Source organism: Seriola aureovittata, chromosome 24, assembly GCF_021018895.1.
Source record: "Seriola aureovittata isolate HTS-2021-v1 ecotype China chromosome 24, ASM2101889v1, whole genome shotgun sequence".
NCBI lineage: Eukaryota > Metazoa > Chordata > Actinopteri > Carangiformes > Carangidae > Seriola > Seriola aureovittata.
This window is the reverse complement of record NC_079387.1, coordinates 5450731-5463012: the sequence shown is the minus strand read 5'-3', so window position 1 is coordinate 5463012 and position 12282 is coordinate 5450731. Positions and strand designations below refer to the sequence as shown.

Here is a 12282-nt window from a genome sequence, read left to right as displayed (position 1 = left end):
TTAATATTCAATATATATTCATTACGTTAAGTTTTTGCTGCAATAAATTATATAATATCTACTAGATGAACAAAATGATTTAAACTCAACTAATTTGCTGTTCTAAGGAAAAAGTGGTTGTATTACTTTTTAGTTTGCATTTCTTTTTAAAAATAGTAGCAGATAATGATGTGTAATGTCAAATAAGTTTGTCGTGTGTTTCTGACAAATTCTGTCAGAAATTAAAAATGTTGGTTGGTACTCTCGGTAGTGTAGTATAGATCCCTATTTTATTTCATTTTCGTCTTCCTTTCTTCAATCTTCACCTGGGCACTAGAAGATTATTTAAGGGTGTCACTCCACTCATTCGCTTTCTTTCACCTTCACACTGGGGCGGTAGTTTCTGAACCAGTAGCCCTTGAGTGTTTTCCCTTCCATGTTTAAGATAATTAGGTTATTTGAGAATAAACCCTCATGGCCATTCTTTCATCCTGCATCCTGACCATGGTGATAGATAATGTTTTCTGAACCTCTTACCTCGCAGGTAGGTTGGTGTGGTTGGCATACACACACACACACGCACGCACACACACACACACACACACACACACACACACACCACACACACACACACACACACACACACACACTAATATGTAATAGAAACTTAATGCACTGTCGACTTATTGCAGTTTTTCAGTTTCATTAAAGTTACTGTTCATTTGTCTTTGGTAATTTGTCTTTGGTACACAGCCCCCGATCCAAACGAACAAATCACTCTCCTAATTAACTGAAGCATACAATCAATTACCATCCAGAAGAGCATCACAGTGCGCATGCGTTCACATCCAGTCACCACCACCTGGCTCCCCGTGACGTAGCTTTGTTGAAAGTAAAGCTCCTTTGGACGCGGCGCGAGAGAAGAAGCTTACTGGTACACGCGCGAGGGGAGAGAAGGAGCTCGAGAGAGGCGGAGAGACTAGAAATTAGTTTCATCCCAGTGTGGAGGAGGAGCCGCGCACTTGTCTGTACCTGCAGGAACTGTCCTAAAACTGTGGTAAGAGCCGCACAGACAGAAAACCACTCCTTCTTACTATAAAAGCCTGTTGTAAAGTCTCTAATAGGTGAGTACATTGTTGACATTTCTCTGGAGCAGCATTGTCGGACCAAACCCTTTTTTAATCCAGGAAGACGAGAAGACAGAAAGTCATGGACAGAGGAGGAGATTTAAAAAGAAGCTAGCGCCTACAGTGAAGTATCCCTCAGATAAAACGACTCAGTAAGAAGAGGAGTCCGGAGAGGAAGACAGGATGGGGATGGATTTCAGCACTCTTCGGACCCTCATCAGCAGATATGTAAGTTGTTACAGTCTCTCGTGTCCTCTCAAGTGCTCGCTCTATTTTGCTTACACCGACTGCTTGTACCCTGCCGACCAAAGCGCTTTACAGTTTTCGACAATAAACAGAAAACGAGTGGAGCTTTTATCACTGCTGGTTTTAAATTCCGCCGAAGCGGCTACTCATCCGGATTAAGTTTCACTCACGAAAAGGAGTGAAAAGAAACTCACAGGAAAACGATTGGGGAAGTCAACCGTGACTCTTTTTTTTTTTTTAGATATAGGAAGTTAATTGTACTGTTTCCTTACACAGTTTGAAGTTGCAATAAATCAGTAAAAGACTCAAAACCGTGTCCAAATATATAAATATATTTTCCATATTTCTACTTTTTAGTGAATTGACCATCATTCATTTGTTCATTTTCAATCTTAACACTCTGATGGGTTGTGAAACTATTTAAAAAGTAATTTTCTTAATGCAAGTGCTGTTTGGTGAAGCATTTGTTAAATTAAGTAGTGACTTAGATACTGAGAAGTTCTGTATTTGTTGATGCTAAGGATGTATTTTTGAATGAGATTTTGCTCGCATCAATTATTATTTGGCATCGAAGATATTATTTGTGTTGTAGCTCATACGGATCTAACACACCAGCCTTCACCTTCAGTCAACAAACTGCATTGGAACTTTAATAAGTGAAAGGTGGAGGTAGTTAATGTTATTACCAGGTGGAATGCAGTGTTCTGGAGGCTATATGCATTCATGACAGAACATGCAAAGAGATGTATGCAGACAGAAATTATCATTCATCTTAAAATGTTGACAAATCATAATCTTGCAATGGAATCTTTTCTTTCTTTTTGGTGAAAGATCGTCATGAGTGTCACAAAAAAGGCGAAATCAATGCACTTCCTGGTTTCCAGTTCTTACATGTTTTGCATCAGATAAGATGATTTGATGGCTGTTTTTATCCCATGTAGAAATGCTTAGCTGATTCATTTCCTATGTAGCATCTCCTGTGCCGCTCGCTCTCATTTATTATGCTGCCTCCTCCAGTTGAACATGATTACAAATGGAACAGTCAGTCACATGAATTATGTAATCCAGTTGTTTTCTCCCTGCTAGTCAAATCGATGGGCAGCAGTGGAGCAGCCGGCCTATATGGCTGTGGGTTGCATTAGTCTCCACAGTAATGTGTTTGACAATAATCCAGACAGAGCAAGCCCTGCTCACATGAGAGATAGTGAGGTTTATACCCAGGCTCCATGCTCAGTGGAGGCTTAGACATGGCCTCCCAACTGTTGCAAATGGCTGATTAAATAAAATCCCTGCTGTGTGGAGGGTGAAATGGAGCCTTAAAGTAAGGAGCGTGCAGAGACAAGGCTGTGACTGGTAGGATGTGGGATGCTGATGAGGTCTGCTGCTGTAATTGATCTGGATAATTGCTTTAGACAAATGGGTTAGGGTTAAATTGATTGTATTGCCGTTGCAGAAACCCGGATGCAAAGAGACTGCTGAATACTTGAGATTAGGACTCGGAACATTTATCTGTTTGTCAATACCGGGCTTTTTTTCTGAGCTGTGTGGTATGATGAAGGATTCTCCTTCTGACCATGTCTGTAAAATGAAACTAATCATTAATTCAGAATTTAAAAGCCTATATATCAATTTGCTGCGCTCTAAAAAAAACTTGCATGATCATGTGAAATTTCAGGGATTTCTAGTCACCGCTAAGGAAAGGAAATCTGCTTCCCACATCTAAGCATGTGACAGAGGAGGTGAATTAAAACAGCATCACTGTCAATTTTCATGACAATTTTACATGTTCCTATGTGCAGCGCACCCTTTATTACATCCATGTCTCTGTAATAACAAACTAGACAGTGTTAAAAGGAAGGGATTGTCATTAAAAAAGAATAATTAAATAATTTTGTACATCCCTAATTTCCAAGATAATAACATTAACTATTTTTCGTACCGTAGAAGCTTTCTAATGCTTTTTTTTTTAGTAGCAGCTATTATCTAGGAACCAGTCCGCTGCGTGAGCAGAGAGTCATGAAGCTTTGGGCATGTTGAGATTTGTAAACTCAAGAACAGATAACGGGTGTGATTCAAACACAAACAGATTTTATGGCCCGATAAATATCAAAGTAGTTTCATAATAACTGAACAATAAACAGAATTGAATCAAGCTGACTGTGTGAAAATACCTGAAGCTCTGAAAGTTCATTTATGTCTAATAAACCTGTGTCAGACACACACTGCAGTTTTATTGCGTAGATCTAATCTTGAGTTTAAGATCTAGATTAGCATCTTTACCACCAAGAAAATTTTGATTTGAATAAAAATAATGTAGACAATATTTAATTCTTACTTTTTTTTCCAAAATAAAAGCTTATTTTCATTGCATATATGTAATTAAAGACACAGTGACTTTTATGGAGTTGAAACACTGAGTCCATTGATCTATTAGTCAATCAAGATAGAATAATATTTTACCTCAGTAAAACAAACGGTGCTGTCAGTGTTATCAGAGAGGGGTTAATTGCCATAATTACTTGTAACCATGTTGAAGATGTTACTCTAATTAAGTTTAGCTCAGGTCACGTTTGATACCAGTCGTACTGTTGCAGGGTTATTTGGTCTTTAAAGACAGTCTCTCTAGTTGCTGCCATCTCCGATCAAGTAAAAGGCAGAGGATGTTATATAAGCCTATAGCTCTCTTTTAAAGCGTAACATGTAGAGTTGTAATCTTTGTGGCTGTCACTCATGTCCAGGCTGAATGAGAACAAAATGTAATCACAGTGACGGGTGGGGGCACCGAGACCTAGTGTACTTGTACTGTATTCACTCTGCTGACTTGCTTCCCTTCCCTCGTTCTCCTCTCAGGCTCTGACAATTTTAAAAGTACCATTTATGGCGGTTTTGAATTGTTGCCCTTTTTTGTATTGTGCTTATTGATATGTTTAGTCAAAAGAAATTGGTGTTTTTGTTTTTTCATCTCGACTGTATTTTGGTTTTTAGAATTATTCCATTTTAGAAGATTTAGCTTCTCGAATCCTTTGGACACAGTTTCTTTTCTCTTTCATTTTTTTTGTTATTCCCACTTGATTTTAACTTCTCCTCTCCTCTCCAGATTTTGCTCTTTATTTTTTTTTTACTACTTACGGATGGACTAACTGAACATCTTAACTTTTACTGGTTTAGTATTACATACCTATTTGATGGTGACAAATTCACTATGCAGACATATATACTGGCTGATTTAAAAGAAGTGAGGCAGAAATTAGAGGGTGCTGGTTTCCTGGTGGTTGCCCACATGTGTGTTAACAAAATGTCAGGGGTAAAATTTGTGTCAGTTTGTGCCTGTCATGTATTTTCATTACACCTGCATCACAGCAATAAAACATCCATTTTTATGAAAAAGAAGGTCATTTAAGAACATTTACTGTTGTACTGAAGTTATTTCCAGAATCATCAAAGACTTCCAATCATCTGAAAGAAAAACATCTCTCCACTGCTTGATTATTTTTAACCTGTTTCCCAAGCTGCATCTCTTGTTTCCTATCCAGGTCAGAACTGACGTATCTCCTTGCTCGTTTTGTTTGACATACAAAAAGTAAAAACTCACTCTTTTCATATGAAAATATAAAAAGCGTAGACCCTAACAAATGAATTATAATTAGTTCATCTCATACAAACATTGAATGTGATGTTACTACATGAGAGGCACAAACTGGGACTTGGGTAAAACAAGACCAGTTGACAAGACATAAAACAAAAAATAAAGCAAAACTAATATGTTTGCATTATATTTTGCAGTGATGATTTGATTAATTTGGCCTTGATGGCTGTATCAAGAAATCAGTGACAGCCAGGGCAGAAGTGCACAATAAATCTGGACGTACCTATACTGAATTTAACCTTTGTGCATGGTTTGAAAAAGTGACATTTTGATCTCTTTATTAAAATTAATTCTATTGAAATGTTCTTATATCTTGAATAAATGGTTTTATGCAGAATCAACAGCTGCAGCACCAGTTTGCAGCTGTGAATGAAAGAAAGTGAAGATGTGTTATCTGTGTAGAGGCGCGTTAAAGCAGCCGGACAGCATTCCTCTGCTTCTGACTAATCTGGTTTCCCGGACAGGAAGTGCCTCCTCTTTCTCTCTCTCTGGCTTCCTGCCTTCACATAGTGGATTAAAGGGTTACTGGTGTTCACTATAGCTTCTCCCACTTAATCCACTTTGCAGCAATACTTTGAAATCTAAGCCAATCACTAATCCCCTACTGCTTATATTCTACCTGCTGTCATTTCTAATGGTGCATAGTTTTGGTGAGTGAAAAGGGGCTGGTGATCATGTCATAGCCTCTGTGGTGTGTTACTGTTACTTCATGCAGGGTAGTAAGTGAGGAGGTGGAATAGAGTAGTAGCCAGGTGATGCAGAGGGCAGCGGATCACATGAACTCCTTGGCGCTGTCTGGTTGTCAATAATTCATAAGCACACTGGCTGACAATGTGGACTGACGTTGATGTAGCTTGTTATGGAGTCTTCCACAGCCGCGCTGCTCACTGTAGGGGTCCAGGGACACCCAGGGGTGCTGGATATGATTCCAGGGGGACCCTAGCCAAATAAGGAATAGATAAATCTTATTGATATTAACTTATGTTGAAAATACAGGAAAGTACGGAGGTCCCAAGACTGCTTAGACCCTGTAGAGAGGGTGATGGGACAAGACAGAATGAATCAGTTATGACGGACAGATTAAACTGGTCACTAGTGTTAGAATAGCTCTCGGTTATTGTGATGGGCTTTTTCCTTAATTAAAGGAATTAATTAATAGTTTTTCATACTGATTGAAGACTTTTGTTTCTGCCGCTGATCCAGTCTTTTATTTTGAAAGAAAGTTGTATTGCTGTGAAGCTGTATAATGAAACATGCCCATGTGTGTGTGACAGCAACAGGAGGTTTCCCTCTTAGCCTCATTCTAATCATTTAACACCTGCCCCTCCATACTGGCCACAGTCCTCAGAGTACACCAGCGTTAACCTCTTTACCTGAAGGAATTACAGTCTCTCACTGAGCCACTCAGTCCTGGGATTGTCTATTGTCACTTTTCAATCTCATTTAGCAATATGAATCATATTATTATAGGTTCAGCAAAAAAATAAGTCAATCAAGTTATTGGTCGTTAAAATACTAAGTTGATAACTGTGGATTTCACATAAGAAAATAGGAATATGTGTCATTCTATCACCTCTATAGCAAACGTTAGAAAAAAATATGATGTTTGTGCTCCATGTAAATTGATTACTGATTACTCGGTCCGAAGAAAATTGAGCGGCAACTATTTTGATTAACGATTAGATGAATTTTCAAGCAAATATGTCAAATATTTGCAGTTTTCAGCTCCTCAAATGAAAAGATTTTCTGTTTTTCTCCATTTCACATCAGTGTAACTTGAAAATTTGGGGTTTTGGGCCATTTTTAGAGAAATGTATGAAAAAACACATTGTTTGTAGCATAAATGTCTGATGCTGCTTCTTCTCATACTTAGAAAAATGATTTGATAACCTGGGTATAAAATTCCTGTATCATTGCTTTTTACCATTGTTTATCTCCTCGTCGCTACAGTACCTGCTGAAGAGTGTGAGCTCCATCAAGGGACGGTATCAGTGTTGTAGCAGTAACATTGACAGTGTATTACAGCCCATTGAACAAGGAGACAGATGATGGATAGCCCCGGGTTAATGGTGCGTAGAGGCCTCTATCCAAAGAGAGACTGATGCAGAGAGAGAGAGATGTTGTTTGAACCTGGGCCATCATAATAACATTGGTCTGGGTTGCCCTGAAAGTGCTGAGAGGGGCAGGTACACCTTAATGTTCTCCCTGTCTGAGGGAATGATAGCTGGTCGACTCAGTGCTGGAACACACCATTCCCCACGGTCCCTATGTCAGAGCGGGAGGAAGAAAAGTGAAGTGAGAGCAAACACCCCCTCTTCCTACATGCTGATGGTGCACTCTGTAGACCTCACACCCCCGCACCCCCACCCCTTCCATTTAGCCTTAACATCACCCCTTTTCCCCTCTTTGCTTTGTTTGTTTGAGACATTAGCCATTGATTATTTGGATTATTGGCTACTACCTCTAACTGTAAGTGAGGCTAAATTTTGCTTACTTGAAAGAAACTTATCACTTCTGCTAAATTCCTTCCTATTAGTCCCATTAAGATAGATGGTTTAATGGACATCTATCCATAATAAAGCAGATGATTATTTCTTTTGTTAGTGCGGTATGAGTTGTCAGCAGTTCTTCAAATATCTTCTCCAAGGAATCAGCATGTTCTAAAGTTTTAGTATAGATGTCAATGGTAGGAGTTGAAGGAAGGCAATTCTCTTTCTGTAAATATATATAAATATATTATTCTTGGAGTTAATTGGCTTCTGCGTCATTATGTTGAACAGTACGATCCTTAGTGAATGCCTTCATGTCTGAGTGCTGTTTGCCTCCTTTTTGACTGACTTTCCACTGCTTCTACTTTGTCTCAGTGTGTGTGTGTGTGTGTGTGTGTGTGTTCACTCTGAATCTGCAGTATGGAAATGATGAGATGATTTTATACCCGTGAAAGTGGCCCCACACTGTGTCGTATGCACACACATCATGCTTTGATATTGGCCAGTGCACAGGCATATTTTGTCAGTTCTGTGACATCTGATTTTATGTAGTTTAGTTTCTATTAGGACAGAACAGAAAACACTGAAGATTTGTAATCAAGAGATCATCATTTTGACATTCATCTTAGCTTTGTTTTATGAGAATAACACTTACATTTGAGTGTGTTTTCTTTCCGAAATGGCTGATTTATTACGGAATATGGAGCTCCAGCAGAGGCACAGTTAAAAGCTTTTCAATGACACCCAAAGGAAGCACTTGTGAAGCCACATTTGCAGCTCAAAGCTCTGTAGCAAGCTGTAGTACAACAACATATAAAAGGTCCGGTTGCCTCTTCAATACACATCTTTATCATTGCCTGGAAGCGCAGATGATAAATGGCAATAAGCTGCATGTGAAGGTTCACAATTAAGTTGAAACTGCTGAGCACTAAAGTTTTTTCCATAGTTGAACAACTTGTGCACATGAAACGACATTGATTACACTGTAACATTATCAATGCTCTTTGGCAGCCACCACAACAGTGATGCTCTCTAACCACTCTGCCTGTCAGTCTGCCAGAGCAGAGCTGCACCGAGTGATATAATACTGAGCCTACACATCGCTGCACTTTGAAATGTCTCCGATAGAATTGAGATGGCATGTTGTCACATTAGAGCCAAAACAGGCTTTATAGATGTATTCATCTTTGGTTTGCACATGACTGGATGATGACAGGACTACACCCATTCAATTCAGGCTCTGGCATCAAATGATTTGGGTCAAAAAGTTGTTCTTCTGACTTACATGATGGATATGTAAAGCTGAAGATATCAAGAATAGAAGCTGCTCAGTACTGAGCAGTTGTAAAGTTGTGCTTGGAAGTGGCTCTCAAAGATTTCTGTGAGAATTTGGTGGCAGAAACACAGCAGAGGACTACGCACAGACGAAGTAGAAGAAGTATTACACAGGAGAACAATATAAATAATGGAACTCTGGTTACATTAAATAAATTCCTCTGAGTGCAGCATTACTTAGGGTGAGCCCAAGTGACAGCACCTAATCGTTTAAAGGTGATATGTGTAGCATTTTAGCATGAATAAATAATCAGTACATTAATATTTGAGTGTAATTGCCACAAACAAAAGAGGCCACCGCTAAATTTGCAACCCACCAGTACTTTTATTTCATTGTGTGCCGCCAGCTTGGATCAGATTTACAGCACAAAGGTCGACACAGAGGGCACAGACTTGGGAATGGAGACTAAACTAGACTAGACTAAAGCCACTTCAGCCAGTAGAGGCCGTAACACTTTACTGTACATAGCCATTTGGTGGGTTTATTTTGTCTGCAAAGAACACTTACTTTTAAAAGGAGGTGGCCGTGGTTTTGTAAATGTTGGACATGGTTCGTGCTGTTTTTTTGTTTTCTGCATATTTGAGGGAGAGGACTTGTTGCTGTAAATTTCATCTGAAGTTTTAAGTGGAGTACAGTAAATACAAGGTGGCTAAAGCAACATCTTAAAGGTAGTTGAGGCTAGCACTGGTGAGAGTGGTGGAGTGGATGTAATGCTCAGTGGACTGGACCTCTGCCAGGATTTGTGCATCAAACCAGCATGGTGTTCTGCCAACACCAGGGGTGAAGTGCATTTGTGTATTTTAACTGCTTTCTATTCAGTGAGTAATCTGACTTTGTTTCATAATCAATTATTTTGTCCTACAGCTGCAGCTGTATGAAACACTGAGTGCATTTAATGGTAATTTAAATAAAATCCTTCAGTCACAGGCAGTAAAAATGCAACTGTAATTGTGACTATGCAAGGAAGCTCTGCACCATTTGTATTTCTTTTAACTTCACTAGCTGGAAAGTGTAAGGATCTTAGAAAGATCTCATAATTTTTAGGAATCCATTTCCACCATGGTGCTTGGCCCCTGTCAGGTGACTGGTCTCATGGGGGCCACATGATGCTATTAGGTTCCCCTCACCCCTCTGACTTGTCCTGTGACTTTTACTCCCAGTGAGATGTGATAATAATCACAATTGCAAAGCAGTTTCAGGACCATGTAATGACCAAATAACAATAAAGTTGTTTTTTTTTACCATAGAAGAGCAAAGCTCTTAGTATTACACTGAGAGAGAGGCAGAGTCCGAAGGAGGAGATGAACAGTCAGACAAAAAGATTAAAAGGAGAGACAAAATCAAAAGAAAGGCAATTCAGACAGTGAGATAATAGAGTCAGTGGTAGACATGAGAGCATGGGAAGAGGGAAATTGTTAATCTCATGGTTGTCTAGGAGATAATGAAGAACAAACTGACCATATAGTCATTTTCTCCTCCCTTGCACCTTCTCACATTCACACCGAGTGTGTGTGAGTGTGTTTGTCTTCGTAGGTGACATGGAAGGGCAGCAGGATTCATGAGGACGTGACGATCTAACACCATGAATAGGACAGAACAGAACAGAGCAGTGAAGCTTAACAGACCTGAGCTGAACTGAAGGGAAATGAAATAAAGTGAAGTAAAAACGGCACAAAGCACAGGACGAATTATTGGCAGAATACGGTAGAAGAAGAGAAGGTAGAAATGCAACGTGATGCCTCTAAAGGAGGTTTTGGCACAAGTATGCATAGTTGCAGCTTGTTGAATTGTGTTGTCTCGTTTACTGGGGTGCAATCTGACAGGCCCTTTACTCTTAATTGAAACGAACATCACGGACCAATAAGCATGTGAACTTAACAGAACAGACCAGGAAGTATCATGTAACATGAAATATTGTGACATAAAAGAGCAGAGCCCACTGAAGGAAAAGGAAAATGTTGCATAAAATCACAAAATCAGAACAGCCCATTAGTTTGTGCTTTTCAAGGAGGAGGAAAGAGGAGTAACTGAAATGTTAGATGAAACAAACATTCATTCATTGTCTCGTGGATGTTTTTTAACTGACAGCCTGTTAGGAAACGCTTTCAACACTAACAGTGTTTCAAAAGTTCTTTCAGACTGGAAGCTGAATGGAAACTGAGGGAGACTTGAATTAGGATTGGACTGCAGTTTTTTATCAGTTGATCATCATGTGATCGATTTTAAATCCCCGGAGCATGGACCAGCTAGACCAACGAGGAGGGTGGACTGGTTACTGAGGAGTCAGAGAGACTGGCAAACAGACAGAAAAGGAATGGAGATAGCGAGACAGAGAAAGGTCAGACAGACATGAATAATCAGACAGAGTGAGGCCTCATTAAAGCCAGCTCCTGGTAGCATAACCCAGACTACAACGTGGCTTCAGTTTCTGTCTGATAGGGAATGAATGGACTGCTAAGTCAATAATAATGAAGAGGCTGATTCAGGTAAAGCTTTCATTTCCTCATATATTTCACTGCCTCACTGTTTCGTGTTTTTGTTTCACCCAGTCTCTCTCTGTGTTGTTGCTTTTTTTATTTGGCCTCTCTCCACTGTGGCATAGTTTCACTAGGACAGCAGTTACCTAGAGAGCTAAAGGTGCACTGTAAAGACATCTGATCACACCTCTCCTGAACCGAGCTCTAGGCGCATTTACAATATGTTGTAGGTAGTTTGTGTTGATCAATTAATTTTGTGTAATTCCTATTTCACTTGTGCAATTATCTGAACTTTCATACCTGTGAGGTGACGTCACTTAACTGCTGACATTATGCTCATGTTGACTGACGCAGTATTATGGGGGAAAAGTGAGATTAAAGAGACTATTATGTGTGGACACTCATGTAGTTTTCTACAGGAGAGTACATTTTAAGTTTGGCGTTCAGTGATGATAGCATTCGTACGTTTTTTAGACAGTCAGTTAATCAATAAGACAGGCAGTTTCAGCTTCTCAAATACAAACATTTGTTGCTTTTCTTTGTCATACATGTATAATTTTCAGATATTTCATTAACTGAGTGATGAATCAGTTAATTGAAAACACCAAAGATAATTGGAAGATCAGTGGCGAAAGAAAAAATTAGGAATTATGGCCATAATTTTATCGCTGAGTTGTGGAAATGCAATACACACAGCTTTCATTTATATATTTTTTTAGTGCATGTGTGTATGTATCATTTCTTGGAATGATTACCAGCAACACAAACAGTGTAATGAACACCATTAAGCAGCTGTGTCCCTACAGGAAAAACATTAGGATCGAGAAGTGCTCCCATTAGCGACTATGAGAAAGACAGAGAGGATGAAAAGTTGGGAAATAAACACATTGGCAGAAGATATAAAGTATTAAAAGCATTTTTGGTCGTTTTCTCTGAGCTCCTGAGAGGCAAGTAGACAGTATTACATTACAGCAGGAAGTGA

At 39.3% G+C, this 12282-nt stretch overlaps 1 protein-coding gene across 6 annotated transcripts in view; it reads left to right on the top strand.

Annotated features, from left to right (window-relative positions):
* The first annotated feature begins 857 nt into the window (after nucleotides 1-857).
* Nucleotides 858-12282, top strand: part of atp11a (ATPase phospholipid transporting 11A) — a 46121-nt gene continuing 34696 nt past the window's right edge. For 4 of the 6 annotated variants that reach the window (XM_056370486.1, XM_056370489.1, XM_056370488.1 and 1 more), the window contains exon 1: nucleotides 1043-1334. In XM_056370486.1, the coding sequence (XP_056226461.1) occupies nucleotides 1290-1334 (45 nt within the window). In that variant the 5' untranslated portion in view covers nucleotides 1043-1289. The other 2 variants (XM_056370484.1, XM_056370485.1) reach the window with 2 other exon arrangements.